Genomic DNA, 18,750 nt, shown 5'->3' on the forward strand with positions numbered 1-18,750 from the left:
GACTAGACTGGATTGGTCTGGGCTGGCCTGAACTGAACGGCAATGGACTGGACTGAACTGCGCTGGATTGGACTGGACCTGAGTAAACCGCACTGCACTGGACTGGACTGGACTGGACTTCACTGAACTGGACTGTGCTGGACTGGACAGGACCTGACTGAACTGCATTGAACAAGTCTGGACTGAACTGCACTCGATTGGACTGGACTGTATTGCAATTAAATGGACTGGACTGGACTGGCCTGGACTGGACTGGACAGAACTGCATTGGACTGGAGTGATCTGCAATGGACTGGAACTGACTTAACTGCACTGGACAGAACTGCACTGAATTGGACTGGACTGGACTGGTCTGCAATGGACTGGTCTGCAATGGACTGAACTGCAATGGACTGAACTTCACTGGACCGGACTGAATTGCATTGTACTGGACTGGATTGAACTGTACTGAATTGGACTGAACTGAACTGCAGTGAACTGGACTGGACTGAACTTCACTGGACTGGATTGGACTGGACTGAACAGAACGGCACTAGACTAGACTGGATTGGACTGTGCTGGACTGGTCTGGACTGGACCTGACTGAACTTCACTGAACTGGACTGAACTGAACTGCACTCGTTTGGACTGGACTGATTTGCAATGGACTGAACTGCACCGGACTGGACTGGACTCAACTGATCTGTACTGTACTGCAGAGGACTGGACAGAACTGCATTGGACTGGACTGGACCGGAACTGACTTAACTGGACTGGACTGGACTGGACTGGACTGCAATGGATTGGTCAGGACTCATTGGACTAGACTGGACTGGATTGAACTGCACTGGAGTGGACTGGACAGAACTGAAATGCACTGGACTGCACAGGTCTGAACTGCACTGGTCAGGACTGCATTGGATTCGACTGGACTGGACTGATCTGCACTGGAGTGGACTGGACTGAACTGAACTGCACTGGACCAGAATAGACTAGACTGGATTGGCCAGGGCTGGACTGAACTAAAGAACAATGGACTGGACAAGACTGGACCTGACTAAACTGCACTGGACTGGAGTGGACTGAACTGAACTGCACTGGAGTGGAGTGGACTGGTTTGGACTTGAATGCATTGGACTGGACAGGACGGCACTGGATTAGACTGGACTGAACTGCACTGGAGTGGACTGGACTGCACTGGACTGGACTGCACCGGACTGAACTGCACGGTACCAGAATAGACTAGACTGGATTGGTCTGGGCTGGACTGAACTGAACGGCAATGGACTGGACTGAACTGCGCTGGATTGGACTGGTCTGGACTGGACTGGACCTGAGTAAACTGCACTGGACTGGAATGGACTGGACTTCACTGGACTGGACTGTGCTGGACTGGACAGGACCTGACTGAACTGCATTGAACAAGTCTGGACTGAACTGCACCGGACTGGACCGAGCCGAACTGCACGCGATTGGACTGGACTGTATTGCAATTAAATGGACTGAACTGCACTGGACTGGACTGAACTGCTCTGAAATGGACTGGACTGATCTGGACTGGACTGGCCTGGCCTGGCCTGGTCTGCACTGCATTGGACTGGAGTGATCTGCAATGGACTGGAACTGACTTAACTGCACTGGACAGAACTGCACTGAATTGGACTGGAGTGAACTGGACTGAAGGTAGATAAGGTAGTCAAGAAGGTGCAGTGGCGCAGTGGTTAGCACCGCAGCCTCACAGCTCCAGGGACCCGGGTTCGATTCCGGGTACTGCCTGTGTGGAGTTTGCAAGTTCTCCCTGTGTCTGTGTGGGTTTTCTCCGGGTGCTCCGGTTTCCTCCTACAGCCAAAGACTTGCAGGTTGGTAGGTAAATTGGCCATTATAAATTGTCACTAGTATAGGTAGGTGGTAGGGAAATATAGGGACAGGTGAGGATGTTTGGTAGGAATGTGGGATTAGTGTAGGATTAGTATAAATGGGTGGTTGATGTTCGGCACAGACTCGGTGGGCCGAAGGGCCTGTTTCAGTGCTGTATCTCTAAAAAAAAAAAGGCATACAGCATGCTTTCCTTCATCGGTCGGGGCATAGAGTATAAAAATTGGCAAGTCATGTTGCAGCTGTACAGAACTTTAGTTAGGCCACACTTAGAATATTGCGTGCAATTCTGGTCGCCACACTACCAGAAGGACGTGGAGGCTTTGGAGAGGGTACAGAAGAGGTTTACCAGGATGTTGACCTGGTCTGGAGGGCATTAGCTATGAGGAGAGGTTGGATAAACTCGGATTGTTTTCACTGGAACGACGGAGGTGGAAGGGCGACATGATAGAGGTTTACAAAGTTATAAGCGGCATGGACAGAGTGGATAGTCAGAAGCTTTTTCCCAGGGTGGAAGAGTCAGTTACTAGGGGACATAGGTTTAAGATGAGAGGGGCAATGTTTAGAGGGGATGTGTGAGGCAAGTTCTTTACACAGAGGGTGGTGAGTGCCTGGAACTTGCTGCCGGGGGAGGTGGTGGAAGCAGGTACGATAGCGACGTTTAAGAGACATCTTGACAAATACATGAATAGGAAGGGAATAGAGGGATACGGACCCCGGAAGTGCAGAAGGTGTTAATTTAGACAGGCATCAAGATCGGCGCAGGCTTGGAGGGCCGAATGGCCTGTTCCTGTGCTGTACTGTTCTTTGTTCTTTGAACTGCACTGGACTGGGCTGGACTGGACTGAACTGAACTGAACTGCACTGGACTAAATTGCATTGTACTGGACTGGACTGGATCGAACGGCACTGAACTGGACTGGACTGAACTGCTCTGGACTGAATTGCATTGTACTGGGCTGGACTGAACCTCACTGGACTGGACTGGACTGGATCGAACGGCACTGAACTGGACTGGACTGAATTGCATTGTACTGGACTGGACTGAACCTCACTGGACTGGACTGGACTGGATCGAACGGCACTGAACTGGACTGGACTGAACTGCTCTGGACTGAATTGCATTGTACTGGGCTGGACTGAACCTCACTGGACTGGACTGGACTGGATCGAACGGCACTGAACTGGACTGCACTGAACTGCTCGGGACTGAATTGCATTGTACTGGGCTGGACTGAACCTCACTGGACTGGACTGGACTGGATCGAACGGCACTGAACTGGACTGGACTGAACTGCTCTGGACTGAATTGCATTGTACTGGTCTGAATTGCATTGTACTGGGCTGGACTGAACCTCACTGGACTGGACTGGACTGGATCGAACGGCACTGAACTGGACTGGACTGAATTGCATTGTACTGGACTGAATTGCATTGTACTGGGCTGGACTGAACCTCACTGGACTGGACTGGACTGGATCGAACGGCACTGGACTGGACTGGACTGAACTGCTCTGGACTGCACTGCACTGGACTGGACTGAAATGCAATGGACTGGACTGAACTGCAGTGAACTGAACTGCACTGGACTGAAAAGGAGGGCTGCAAGGATAATCCAGGAAATTATAGGCCGGTGAGCTTTACGTCAGCGGTAGGGAAATTATTAGAGAGGATTCTTCGGGACAGGATTTACTCCCATTTGGAAACAAACTAACTCATTAGCGAGAGACAGCTTGGTTTTGTGAAGGGGAGGTCGTGTCTTACTAATTTGATTGAGTTTTTTGAGGAAGTGACGAAGATGATTGATGAAGGAAGGGCAGTGGATATTGTCTACATGGACTTCAGTAAAGCCTTTGACAAGGTCCCTCATGGCAGACTGGTACAAAAGGTGAATTCACATGGGATCAGAGGTGAGCTGACAAGATGGATACAAAACTGACTCTGTCATAGAAGACAGAGGGTAGCAGTGGAAGGGTGCTTTTCTGAATGGAGGGATGTGACTAGTGGTGTTCCACAGGGATCAGTGCTGGGACCTTTGCTGTTTGTAGTATATATATAAATGATTTGGAGGAAAATGTAGCTGGTCTGATTAGTAAGTTTGCGGACAACACAAAGGTTGGTGGAGTTGCGGATAGAACATAAAACATAGAACAGTACAGCACAGTACAGGCCCTTCGGCCCACGATGTTGTGCCGAACCTTTAACCTACTCTAAGATCAAACTAACTACCTACCCTTCATTCTACTATCATCCATGTACCTATCCAAGAGTCGCTTAAATGTCCCTAATGTATCTGCTTCTACTACCACCGCTGGCAGTGCATTCCACGCACCCACCACTTTCTGTGTAAAGAACCTACCTCTGACATCTCCCCGAAACCTTCCTCCAATCACCTTAAAATTATGCCCCCTGGTGATAGCCCTTTCCACCCTGGGAAAAAGTCTCTGACTACCCACTCGATCTATGCCTCTCATCATCTTGTACCCCTCTACCAAGTCACCTCTCATCCTTCTTCGCTCCAATGAGAAAAGCCCCAGCTCCCTCAATCTTTCTTCGTAGGACATGCCCTCCAGTCCAGGCAGCATCCTGGTAAATCTCCTCTGCACCCTCTCTAAAGCTTCCACATCCTTCCTATAATGAGGCGACCAGAACTGAACACAATATTCCAAGTGTGGTCGAACCAGGGCCTTATAGAGCTGCAGCATAACCTCGTGGCTCTGAAACTCAATCCCCCTGTTAATGAAAGCCAACACACCATACGCCTTCTTAACAACCCTATCAACTTGGGTGGCAACTTTGAGCGATCTATGGACATGGACCCCAAGATCCCTCTGTTCCTCCACACTACCAAGAATCCTGTCTTTAAGCCTGTATTCCACATTCAAATTCGACCTTCCAAAATGAATGATTTCACACTTTTCCAGGTTGAACTCCATCTGCCACTTCTCAGCCCAGCTCTGCATCCTGTCAATGTCCCGTTGCAACCTACAACAGCCTTCCACACTATCCACAACTCCAGCAACCTTCATGTCATCGGCAAACTTGCTAACCCAGCCTTCCACTTCCTCATCCAAGTCATTTATAAAAATCACAAAGAGCAGAGGTCCCAGAACAGATCCCTGTGGAACACCACTGGTCACCGAGCTCCATGCTGAATACTTTCCATCTACTACCACCCCCTGACTTCTATGGGCCAGCCAATTCTGTATCCAGACAGCCAACTTTCCCTGTATCCCATGCCTCCTTACTTTCTGAATGAGCCTACCATGGGGAACCTTATCAAACGCCTTGCTAAAATCCATATACACCACATCCACTGCTCTTCCTTCATCAATGTGTTTTGTCACATCCTCAAAGAATTCAATAAGGCTTGTGAGGCATGACCTGCCCCACACAAAGCCATGCTGACTGTCTCTAATCAAACTATGCTTTTCCAAATAATCATAAATCCTGTCTCTCAGAATCCTCTCCAATAATTTGCCCACTACCGACATAAGACTGACTGGTCTATAATTCCCAGGGTTATCCCTATTCCCTTTCTTGAACAAGGGAAGAACATTTGCCACCCTCCAATCATCCGGTACTACTCCAGTGGACAGTGAAGACGCAAATATCATCGCCAAAGGCGCAGCAATCTCTTCCCTCGCTTCCCGTAATATCCTTGGGTATATACCGTCTGGCCCCGGGGACTTATCTGTCCTCATATCATTCAAAATTTCCAGCACATCCTCCCTCTTAACCTCAACCTGTTGGAGCATATCAGCCTGTTCCACGCTGTCCTCACAAACGACCAGGTCCCTCTCACTAGTGAATATTGAAGCAAAGTATTCATTTAGGACCTCCCCTACCTCCTCCGACTCCAGGCACAAGTTCCCTCCACTACCCCTGATTGGCCCTACCCTCACTCTGGCCATCCTCTTGTTCCTCACATAAGTGTAGAACGCCTTGGGATTTTCCTTAATCCTACCCGCCAAGACTTTTTCATGTCCCCTTCTAGCTCTCCTAAGTCCATTCTTCAGTTCCTTCCTGGCTACCTTGTAACCCTCTAGAGCCCTGTCTGATCCTTGCTTCCTCAACCTTAAGTAAGCTTCCTTCTTCCTCTTGACTAGCTTATAGTGATGAGGATTGTCAGAGGATACAGCAGGATATAGATCGGTTGGAGACTTGGGCGGAGAAATGGCAGATGGAGCTTAATCCGGACAAATGTGAGGTAATGCATTTTGGAAGATCTAATGCAGGTGGGAAGTATACAGTAAATGGCAGAACTCTTAGGAGTATTGACAGGCAGAGAGATCTGGGCGTACAGGTCCACAGGTCACTGAAAGTGGCAACGCAGGTGGATAAGGTAGTCAAGAAGGCATACGGCATGTTTGTCTTCATCGGTCGGGGCATAGAGTATAAAAATTGGCAAGTCATGCTGCAGCTGTACAGAACTTTAGTCAGGCCACACTTAGAATATTGCGTGCAATTCTGGTCGCCACACTACCAGAAGGACGTGGAGGCTTTGGAGAGGGTACAGAAGAGGTTTACCAGGATGTTGCCTGGTCTGGAGGGCATTAGCTATGAGGAGAGGTTGGATAAACTCGGATTGTTTTCACTGGAACGACGGAGGTGGAGGGGCGACATGATAGAGGTTTACAAAGTTATGAGCGGCATGGACAGAGTGGATAGTCAGAAGCTTTTTCCCAGGGTGGAAGAGTCAGTTACTAGGGGACATAGGTTTAAGGTGCGAGGGGCAAAATTTAGAGGGGATGTGCGAGGCAAGTTCTTTACACAGAGGGTGGTGAGTGCCTGGAACTTGCTGCCAGGGGAGGTGGTGGAAGCAGATACGATAGCGACGTTTAAGAGACATCTTGACAAATACATGAATAGGATGGGAATAGAGGGATACGGACCCCGGAAGTGCAGAAGGTTTTATTTTAGGCAGGCATCAAGATCGGCGCAGGCTTGGAGGGCCGAATGGCCTGTTCCTGTGCTGTACTGTTCTTTGTTCTTTGTTCAGGATCAGGATCAGGTTTGGGAACAGAATCAGGATCAGGAATGAGATCAGGTTCAGGATCAGGTTCAGGATCAGGATCAGGTTCAGGATCAGGATCACGAACAGGATCGGGAAGAGGAACAGGATCAGGAATGCAATCAGGATCAGGAGCAGAATCAGGATCAGGAACAGGAGCAGAATCAATATCAGGAACAGGAACAGGATCAGAATCCGGTTATGGTCAGAATCAGGATGAGGAAGACAGGAACAGGTCGGGAATAGGATCAAGATAAGGATCAAGATAGTCCAATGCAGTTCACTCCAGTGCAGTCCAGTGCAGTCCAGTGCACTCCACTCCACTCCAGTCCCGTCCATTGCAGCTCAGTCCAGTCCAATTCGGTCCAGTCCAGTGCAGTTCAGTCCAGTCCAGTCCAGTGCACTTCAGTCCATTGCAGTCCAGTCCGGTGCAGATCAGTCCAGTCCACTCCAGTACAGCTCAGTCTAGTCCAGTCCAGTCCAGACCAGTCCAGTGTAGTTCAGTCCAGCCCAGTCCAGTGCAGTACAGTTCCGTCCATTGCAGCTCAGTCCAGTCCAATGCAGATCAGTCCAGTGCAGTTCGGTCCAGTCCAGTCCAGTCCAGTGCACTCCAGTCCAGTGCAGTCCAGTGCAGTCCAGTCCAGTGCACTTCAGTCCATTGCAGTTCAGTACAGTCCGGTGCAGATCAGTCCAGTGCAGTTTGGTCCAGTCCAGTCCAGTGCAGTTCAGTTCAGTTCAGTCCAGTCCGCTCCAGTACAGTTCAGTCTAGTCCAGTGTAGTTCAAACCAGTCCAGTCCAGTCCAGTGCAGTGCAGTGCAGTCAAGTTTAGTCCACTGCAGTTCAGTCTGGTCTGGTCCAGTGCAGTCCATTGCAGTCCAGTCCAGTCCAGTCCAGTCCAGTCCAGTCCAGTGCAGTTCAGCCCAGTCCAGTCCAGTACAGTGAAATTCAGTCCAGTCCAGTACAGTTCAGTACAGTCCAATTCAGTGCAGTCCAGTCCAGTCTAGTGCAGTCTAGTGCAGTTCAGTTCAGTCCAGTCCAGTCCAGTCCAGTGCAGTCCAGTCCAATCTAGTGCAGTTCAGTCCAGTCCATACAGTGCAGTTCAGTCCAGTCCAGTCCAGTAGAGTCCAGCCTATTCCAGTCTAGCGCAGTTCAGTTCGGTCCAGTCCAGTACAGTCCAATTCCGTTCAGTTCAGTCCAGTCCAGTGCAGATCAGTCCAGTCCAATGCAGATCAGTCCAGTGCAGTTCGGTCCAGTGCAGTTCAGTTCAGTCCACTCCAGTCCAGTCCAGTCCAGTGCACTTCAGTCCATTGCAGTTCAGTCCAGTCCAGTGCAGATCAGTTCACTGCCTGTGGGGATGGGACCATTGCAGCAGTCCCCAGGGTGTTGCTGAGACTCAAGGATCAACTTGCCTCAACCTGCGGGTCTCTTGGTTCAGGGCCAAGTCTGAGCCAGGAACTGGATGCTGACTAAAATCTACCCCAATGATTCTCAGATAGACTGTAAGACTATTCTTAACTTAAATGTGTCACTAATGTTATGAAGGTGTTTCCATGTTTTAATATTTTTGAAGACTTTTTGAATATTTTTGAAGACAGTAAAAGTCTGTGGAAATCTGAGGAGCTGTTGGACTTTTTTTTAAAAAAAGGACACTGGAAGGACTTTGGCACTTGGTTTAAAATACACTTACTGGAAGTCACATGTCTTCAGGTAAGTAAACAACAAGTGCCTTGGTGACCAGGGGGAATCATTTACAGAGAAGTGACATGCCAAGATTTCTGGTGATCAAGAGGTTGGTTTCATTTTAGATTGTTTTGAGTTAGTTGGGGGTTAGCCTGACAAGAGTGAAGCACCCAGCTCATCCTTTCTCCACCTCTCTGAGAAACCCTGAGAATCCAGTGTGTGATAGCTGAAACCCCAGATGACATATTTCTCCTGGAAAGCCTGCCAGACTAATCCTCGATGTCACCTGAAGAGAACTGCTCCAAAAATATCCCAGTTGCAGCCGTCTACATGTATTGGGAACGCCAGAAAAGGGACAACTGATATCGTTCCATATCTTATCTTTTTCCTTCAAGAATTAGCAAGTATTTGGCCAAAGTTTTTTTGTCCTTTTTTGTAAAGCGATCTCTGCAGAGAACCTCTTTATTTCTTTTCTTTAACCGGTGTGTGTGTGTCTGTCTGTTGGGCTAAGTTAAAGGGGAACTTTCATATTTCAATCTGTGTGTTAATGCTTTGCATCTTTACTGAATATGTCTTGTTTTATAGTAAACTGATAATTTTGTTGTTTATTAAAGAAACCTGGTTGATGGATTTTATTCTGAAATAAAAATAGAGTGTATAATTGGCCGTATCGGTAACTCGGTAAACATTTAAATATATGTTGTGACTTGTGGAGAAATGGAACTAGAGAAAGACAGTGCACTCCTCCAGCTTTGTTCATAACACGAACATTATTGTTGCTTCATCTTTCGTTGATGTGGGCAGTTGAGGTCTCATTGAAACATCTACAGTTGTGTCGTGCTTGTTTTCCCAGTTCAGTGATCCAGACAAGGAGTTCTAATCTCATCAGGGCAGTTTCAGAATTTAAAATCAGGTTTTTAAAAATGGCTGGAGATAAAAGGTTGGGAACCAGTAAAGTGATCATGAAGCTGTCAGATTGTTGTAAAATGCAAGCACCAACATTGAAGCTCTGTTTCTAATATTTGTATTTGTGGCACAAGTGTAGTTTTTGGTGAAATAAATCCATATTGTCTGGTGAAGAATATTTACTGAGATCTTTATCTGCTGTACAAGGACTGATTGTGCTTTTGCAATTACCTTAGTCTCGAGAAGTTTATGAATGCTGTTTGTTGCTCGTGACTCTGAAGGTGCAAGAATTCCACTTGGTGAAGATGAAAGATTGTGTTCATTAACACTCATGGAGGTTCTCACCAGCGTCTGACAGAAAGCAAAGGTCCTATTAAAACAATGTGTAGATTAGAATTGTAAAAGATTTCATGTTATAAAGAGTCCATTTGTCACAAATGTTACAATGAATTTTTCAGTCATCAATAGCATTCCTAATTTCAATGTGAATATATTATAGAGTCATAGAGTTGTACAGCATAGAAACAGGCCCTTCGGCCCACCGCATCCATGCCGACCATAATGCCGATCTATACTAATCCCACCTGCCTGCATTAATTCCATATCCCTCTATGCCTTGCTCATTCAAGTACCTGTCCAGATGCCTCTTAAATGTCGCTACTGTTCCTGCCTCCACCACCTCCTCTGGCAGCTCATTCCAGATACCCACTATTGTTTGTGTGAAAAATTTACCCCTTTGATCCCCTTTAAACCTCCTCCCTCTCACCTTAAATCTATGCCCTCTAGTTTTAGTCACCCCTACCATGGGAAACAGACTCTGGCTATCTACCCTATCTATGCCTCTCATAATTTTATATACCTCTATCATGTCCCCTCTCAGCCTCCTTCGCTCCAGGGAAAACAGACCCAGCCTATCCAATCTCTCTTTATAACTCAAGCCCTCCAAACCAGGCAACATCCTTGTGAATCTTTTCTGCACCCTCTCGAGCATAATCACATCTTTCCTGTAGTGCAGCGACCAGAACTGCACACAGTACTCCAAATGCGGCCTAACCAACGTTATGTACAACTGTAACATGACGTCCCAACTCTTGTACTCAATGCCTCGGCCGATGAAGGCAAGCATGCCATACGCCTTCTTCACCACCCTGTCTACTTGTGTTGCCACTTTCAGGGAACTATGTACTTGCACCCCAAGGTCTCTCTGCTCAACAACACTCCCCAGGGCCCTGCCATTCAATGTAAATGTCCTGCCCTGGTTTAACTTCCCAAAATGCATCACTTCACACTTGTCTGCGTTAAATTCCATTTGCCAATCCCTTGCCCACTTTCCCAGTTGATAGATATCCTGTTGTAACCTTAGACAACCTTCTTCACTGTCCACTATACCACCAATTTTGGTGTCATCTGCAAACTTACTAATCATGCCCCCTACATTCACATCCAAGCCATTAATATATATGACAAACAACAGAGGGCCCAGCACCGATCCCTGCGGCACACCACTGGTCACCGGCCTCCAATCTGAAAAACAACCCTTCACTACCACCCTCTGTCTCCGATCACCAAGCCAATTTTGTATCCAATTTGCTAGCTCACCCTGGATCCCATGTGTTCGAACCTTCTGGACCAGCCTACCATGCGGGACCTTGTCAAAGGCCTTGCTAAAGTCCATGTAGACAACGTCCATCGCCCTGCCCTCGTCAATCCTTTTGGTCACCTCCTCGATAAACTCAATCAAATTCGTTAGACATGATTTCCCACGCACAAAGCCATGCTGACTATCCCTAATCAGACTATGCCTTTCCAGATGCATATAAATCCTGTCTCGCAGAATCCCTTCCAATAACTTTCCCACCACTGATGTAAGGCTCACCAGCCTGTAGTTCCCTGGCTTATCCCTGCTGCCCTTCTTAAATAAAGGCACGACATTAGCTATCCTCCAGTCTTCCGGTACCTCACCCGTGGCTAACGATAATATAAAAATCTCTGCTAGGGGCCCAGCAATCTCCTCCATTGCTTCCCACAGCATCCTAGGATACACCTGGTCAGGCCCTAGGGATTTATCCGCCTTAATGCGCTTCAAAACCTTTAACACCTCCTCCTTTGTAATGTTGATATCCTCCAGGATATCGGTGTACCCTCCCTTGAACTCACTAGCTTCCATGACCTTCTCCACGGTAAATACGAACAAGAAATATTTATTTAAGACCTCGCCCATTTCCCGTGGCTCCACACATAGATTGCCACACTGATCCTTAAGGGGACCTACTCTCTCCCGAGCTACCCTTTTACTCTTAATATACTTATAGAATCTTTTAGGATTCTCCTTAATCTTATCTGCCAGGGAAATCTCATGGCCCCTTTTCACCCTCCTAATTTACTTCTTAAGTGTAGTCCTACATCCCTTATACTCCTTGAGGGACTCGCTCGATACCAGCTGCCTATACCTGACATATGCCTCCTTCTTTGTCCTGAACAGAACAAAGAACAAAGAACAGTACAGCACAGGAACAGGCCATTTGGCCGGCCTAGCCTGCGCCGATCTTGATGCAGCCTAAACTAAAACCTTCTGCACTTCCGGGGACTGTATCCCTCTATTCCCTTCCTATTCATATATTTGTCAAGATGCGTCTTAAACGTCTCTATGGTACCTGCTTCCATCATCTCCCCCGGCAACAAGTTCCAGGCACTCACCACCCTCTGTGTAAAGAACTTGCCTCGCACATCCCCTCTAAATTTTGCCCCTCTCACCTTAAACCTATGTTCCCTAGTAACTGACTCTTCCACCCTGGGAAAAAGCTTCTGACTATCCACTCTGTCCATGCCGCTCATAACTTTGTAAACCTCTATCATGTCGCCCCTCCACCTCCGTCGTTCCAGTGAAAACAATCCAAGTTTATCCAACCTCTCCTCATAGCTAGTGCCCTCCAGACCAGGCAACATCCTGCTAAACCTCTTCTGTACCCTCTGCAAAGCCTCCACGTCCTTCTGGTAGTGTGGCGACCAGAATTGCACACAATATTCCAAGTGTGGCCTAACTAAAGTTCTGCACAGCTGCAGCATGACTTGCCAATTTTTATACTCTATGCCCCGACCGATGAAGGCAAGCATGCCGTATGCCTTCTTGACTACCTTATCCACCTGCGTTGCCACTTTCAGTGACCTGTGGACCTGTACGCCCAGATCTCTCTGCCTGCCATTTACTGTATACTTCCCACCTGCATTAGACCTTCCAAAATGCATTACCTCACATTTGTCCGCATTAAACGCCATCTGCCATTTCTCCGCCCAAGTCTCCAACCGATCTATATCCTGCTGTATCCTCTGACAATCCTCATCACTGTCCGCAACTCCACCAACCTTTGTGTCGTCCGCAGACCTACTAATCAGACCAGCTACATTTTCCTCCAAAACATTTATATATACTACAAACAGCAAAGGTCCCAGCACTGATCCCTGCAGAACACTACTAGTCACATCCCTCCATTCAGAAAAGCACCCTTCCACTGCTACCCTCTGTCTTCTATGACTGAGCCAGTTCTGTATCCATCTTGCCAGCTCCCCTCTGATCCCGTGTGACTTCACCTTTTGCACCAGTCTGCCATGAGGGACCTTGTCAAAGGCTTTACTGAAGTCCATATAGATAACATCCACTGCCCTTCCTTCATCAATCATCTTCGTCACTTCCTCAAAAAACTCAATCAAATTAGTGAGACACGACCTCCCCTTCACAAAACCATGCTGCCTCTTGCTAATAAGTCCATTTGTTTCCAAATGGGAGTAAATCCTGTCCCGAAGAATCCTCTCTAATAATTTCCCTACCACTGATGTAAGGCTCACCGGCCTATAATTTCCTGGATTATCCTTGCTACCCTTCTTAAACAAAGGAACAACATTGGCTATTCTCCAGTCCTCTGGGACCTCACCTGTAGCCAATGAGGATGCAAAGATTTCTGTCAAGGCCCCAGCAATTTCTTCCCTTGCCTCCCTCAGGATTCTGTGGTAGATCCCATCAGGCCCTGTGGACTTATCTACCTTAATGCTTTGCAAGACACCCAACACCTCCTCCTTTTTGATAATGAGTTGACTGAGACTATCTACACTCCTTTCCCTCGGGTCATCATCCACCAAGTCCTTCTCCTTGGTGAATACTGATGCAAAGTACTCATTTAGCACCTCACTCATTTCCTCTTGCTCCACACATAGATTCCCTTCTCTGTCCTTGAGTGGGCAAACCCTTTCCCTGGTTACCCTCTTGCTCTTTATATACGTATGAAAAGCCTTGGGATTTTCCTTAATCCTGTTTGCCAATGACTTTTCATGACCCCTTTTAGCCCTCCTGACTCCTTGCTTAAGTTCCTTCCTACTGTCTTTATATTCCTCAAGGGATGCGTCTGTTCCCAGCCTTCCAGCCCTTACGAATGCTTCCTTTTTCTTTTTGATGAGGCTCACAATATCCCGCGTTATCCAAGATTCCCGAAACTTGCCAAACTTATCCTTCTTCCTCACAGGAACATGCTGGTCCTGGATTCTAATCAGCTGACGTTTGAAAGACTCCCACATGTCAGATGTTGATTTACCCTCAAACAGCCGCCCCCAATCTAAATTCTTCAGTTCCTGCCTAATATTGTTATAATTAGCCTTCCCCCAATTTAGCACCTTCACCCGAGGACTACTCTTATCCTTATCCACAAGTACCTTAAAACTTATGGAATTATGGTCACTGTTCCCTCAACAGACCCTCAATACCCCTCATCAACCAAGGTTCCCTAAACTTGCCAGCCTTGCCCTTCCATCTAACAGGAACATGTTGGCCCTGAACTCTTCCTATCTCACTTTTAAAAGCCTCCCACTTGCCAGACGTCCCTTTACCTGTAAACAGCCTCTCCCATTCAACATTTGAGAGTTCCTGTCTGATGCCATCGAAATTAGCCTTCCCCCAATTTAGGACTTTAACCTGAGGACCAGTCCTATCCTTTTCCATAACTATCTTGATGCTAATAGAGTTATGGTCACTGGTCCCAAAGTGCTCCCCCACTGATACATCAACCACCTGCTCATCTTCATTTCCTAAGAGGAGGTCGAGCGTAACCCCTTCTCTTGTAGGGCCATCCACATACTGCTTCAGAAAACTATCCTGGACGCACTTAACAAATTCTTCCCCATCTGATCCCTTAGCACTAAGGCAGTCCCAGTCAATATTAGGGAAGTTAAAATCACCTACTATTACAACCCTATAATTCCTACACCTATCTGTGATTTCCCTACATATATGCTCCTCCACTTCCCTCCGCTATTGGGGGGCCTATAATATAATCCCATCAAAGTGATCACTTGATCAGAATTACTATTTAAAAAGTTACCTGCTATTTATTGCTGAAATTACACTCTCTATGGGAATCAATCTGCTGCTATGGCCTTAGATATCTACAAATCTCTGATCTATTTTAGATATGAGATACAGTAGATGAACAATTTGAGACATACCAGCTGCAGAATTTGGTTGCGTAGCACCTGTGCTGCTTCTGGTGCTGGCTGTGCCAGACCCCATTTTGTAAGGGCATTACCGCGGGTGCAGGAGTGTGTGCCCGATGTATGCAGAGCTGGCAGTGTAACACTGATTTGACACCAGTGATGCTATTTGCGACTTGAACACTCCAGTTAGATGCTTCTCTTAACCTCACACCCCACCCACAGTTGGCTGTTGCTTAGTTAGTCAAAGTGTTTGGTGGTTTGTGCTTTATTAGAAGTTAATAAAGTTTACAGGAAGCAGTAGGCACATGAAGGTCTTGCTTCTGATTTCAAGCTCTAGTACAGACCACTTGCTCCCAGACATGTGTCCTGTAGCTTCTAACCCCCTTGGCCTGCAGCATGACAGGGACAAGGAGCAGAACAACACCGAGCAGGACACCTGCTCAAAGTGAGAGGAGGAGGAAGGGGAGGAGGGCTTTCAGCAGAGACCAGATCTATACAGGTTCTGCAGGGAGCAATACTCCAACCTCCACCTCGGCGAGTGTGTCAGACGTCTCCGCTTCACTAAGCAGGCCCTCACTGTAATCTACTACCTATTGAACCCAGAACTGCAACTTCAGAGCAGGGCGAGGATAGCACTGCCAGTGGCTGTGAGGTGACTGTGGACATGAATTTTTATGCATCTGGTTTTTTTCAGACTGGAACAGGCAATATTTGCAGTATCTCCTTGTTTTCCATCTGCTGTTGCAAGTCACATTCAATGAGATTTAATTACGTTTTTTCAGAGAAAGAAACAGGAGGATCGAGCACTTGGCTTTGGTGCAGGATGCCATTGACTGCACACATGTTACTCTACAGGCCCTGCATGGAAATTTAGAGATGTACCACAATTGCACTCCCTCAATATGCAGCTGGTGAGTGACCATACTCAGCCAATCATGCAGGTCAATGCCCGACATCCTGGCAGCAGTCATGGAGGTTTACTTTGTGACAGCCCACTTTACCATCAATATTTGAGCCACCACGAGAGACCTGAGGTGGCTGCTGAATGACAAGGACTATCCACTGATGATGCCTCACAAATCCAGTGTGTAATGCACACACATGTGGGCAACATGTGGAGAACAAGAGTCCTGCTGTCACATGGAGTGTCATCAAGCAGGCCATTTGGGTGCCTCAACAATGCTTCTGCTATCTGGACTGCTCTGGAGGAGTCCTACAGTATTCAGCAGAGCAGGAGTCAAGATACATGGTGGTCTGTTGCATGCTGACCAACCTTGCCATCATGACGGCACAGCCCTTGCCACCAGGTATATGGTGAGGAACTGAGGAGGAGGAAGGAAGCAACCAACACATTACCATTCCAGTCAGGCTGTCTGTGAACGAAACCCAAAGGAGCCCGAGCAAAACTGGAGTTAACGGGAATCAGGGGGAAAACTCTCCGCTGGTTGGAGTCATAAGAACATATGAACAAACCAATTAGGAGCAGAATTAGGCCATTCGACCCCTCTAGCCTGCTCCGCCATTCAATAAGACCATGGTTGATCTGTTAGTGTCTCGAATTCCACACTCCCATCTACCCCGATAACCTTTGATTCCCTTGCCTAACAAGAATCTGTCCAACCCCACCTTAAAAATATTCAATGACCCCGCCTCCACCACCTTCTGAGGCAGAGAGTTCCAAAGTCGCACAACCCTCTGAGAGAAAGAATTTCTCCTCATCTCTGTCCTAAAAGAGCGACTGCATCATTTTAAAACAGTGCCCCTAGTTCTGGACTCCCCCACAAGAGGAAACATCCTTTCCACATCCACCTTGTCAAGACCGTTCAGGATCTTACAAACTTCAATCAAGTCTCCCCTCTCTAAACTCCAGTGAAAACAAGCCCAGCCTGTCCAACCTTTCCTCATAAGACAACCTGCTCATTCCAGGTATTAATCTAGTAAACCTCCTCTGAACCGCCTCCAATGCATTCACATCCTTCCTTAAATAAGGAGACCAAAACTGTACACAGTATTTGAGATGTGGTCTCACCAATGCCCTGTATAACTGAAGCATAACATCCTTACTTTTATTTTCAATTCCTCTCGTAATAAAGGATAGCATTCCATTAGCCTTCTTTATTACTTGCTGTACCTGTATACTAACTATTTGTGACTCATGCACTAGAACACCTAGATCCCTCTGCATCTCGGAATTCTGCAGTCGTTCCCCATTTAAGTAATACTCTGCTTTTTTATTCTTCCTGCCAAAGTGAACAATTTCACATTTTACCACATTATACTCCATCTGCCAGATTTTTGCCCACTCACTCAATCGATCTATATCGGTCTGCAACTTCATATCCTCTTCACAACATACTTTCCTACCCATCTTTGTGTCACCTGCAAGTTTAGCTACCATGCCATCACTCCCCTCATCTAAGTCATTGATATAAATTGTAAAAAGTTGAGACCCCAGCACAGACCCCTGCGGGACTCCACTCATCACATCCTGACAATCAGAAAAGGACCAATTTATGCATACTCTGTTTTCTGCCAGCCAATCTTCTATCCATGCTAATATGTTACCCACTACACCATGAGCTCCTACTTTGTGCAATAACCTTTTATATGTCAAATGCCTTATCGAAATCCAAATACAATAAGTCAACGGGCTCCCCTTTATGCACAGCACATGTTACTCATTCAAAGAACTCCAATAAATTGGTGAAATATGATCTCCCTTTCACAAAGCCATGCTGACTATTCCCGATTATCTTGAGTTTTTCTAAGTGCCCAGCTTTAGGCTCCTTAATGACCTTCCCCATGACAGACGTCAAGCTAACTGGCCTATAGTTAGCTGTTTTCTGCCTCCTTCCTTCTTGAATAGAGGGGTTATATTTGCTATTTTCCAGTCTGCTACCTAGTACAAAGAAAAATGGTTGTGGTTGTTGGAGGCTAATCATCTCAGCTCCAGGATATCACTGCAGGAGTTCCTCAGGGTAGTGTCCTAGGCCCAACCATCTTCAGCTGCTTCATCAATGACCTTCCTTCCATCATAAGGTCAGAAGTGGGGATGTTCGCTGATGATTGCACAAGGTTCAGCACCATTCGCGACTCCTCAGATACTGAAGCAGCCCATGTCCAGATGCAACAAGACCTGGACAACATCCAGGCTTGGGCTGATAAGTGGCAAGTAACATTCGTGCCACACAAGGGCCAGGCAATGACCATCTCAAAGAAGAGAGAATCTAACCATCTCCTCTTGATGTTCAATGGCATTATCATCGCTGAATCCCCCACTATCAACATCCTGGGGGTCACCATTGACCGGAAACTGAACTGGACCAGCCATATAAATGCTGTGGCTACAAGAGCAAGTCAGAGGTTAGGAATTCTCTGGCAAGTAACTCACCTCCTGACTCCCCAAAGCCTGTCCACTATCTACAAGGCACAACTCAGGAGTGTGATGGAATACGCTCCAGTTGCCTGGTTGGGTGCAGCTCCAACGACACTCAAGAAGGTCTATACCATCCAGGACAAATCAGCCTGCTTGATTGGCACACCATCTATAAACATTCACTCCCTCCACCACCGACGCACAGTGGCAGCAGTGTGTACCATCTACAAGATGCACTGCAGCAACACACCAGGGCTCCTTCGACAGCACCTTCCAAACCCTTTCACCTGGAAGGACAAGGGCAGCAGATGCATGGGAACACCACCACCTGCAAGTTCCCCTCCAAGTCACACACCATCCTGACTTGGAACTATATCGCCATTCCTTCACTGTCGCTGGGTCAAAATTCTGGAACTCCCTTCCTAACAGCATTGTGGGTATA

At 47.2% G+C, this 18,750-nt stretch overlaps 1 protein-coding gene across 2 annotated transcripts in view; it reads right to left on the reverse strand.

The window, feature by feature from the left end:
- Positions 1-18,750, reverse strand: part of LOC137374747 (ubiquitin-associated and SH3 domain-containing protein A-like) — a 373,926-nt gene that overhangs the window by 245,106 nt on the left and 110,070 nt on the right. For both annotated transcript variants that reach the window (XM_068041326.1, XM_068041327.1), the window contains exon 7: positions 9,686-9,824. In XM_068041326.1, the coding sequence (XP_067897427.1) occupies positions 9,686-9,824 (139 nt within the window). The remainder of the gene's footprint in view (positions 1-9,685; positions 9,825-18,750) is intronic.

This window comes from Heterodontus francisci, chromosome 10, assembly GCF_036365525.1.
Source record: "Heterodontus francisci isolate sHetFra1 chromosome 10, sHetFra1.hap1, whole genome shotgun sequence".
In the NCBI taxonomy this organism is placed as follows: Eukaryota; Metazoa; Chordata; class Chondrichthyes; order Heterodontiformes; family Heterodontidae; genus Heterodontus; species Heterodontus francisci.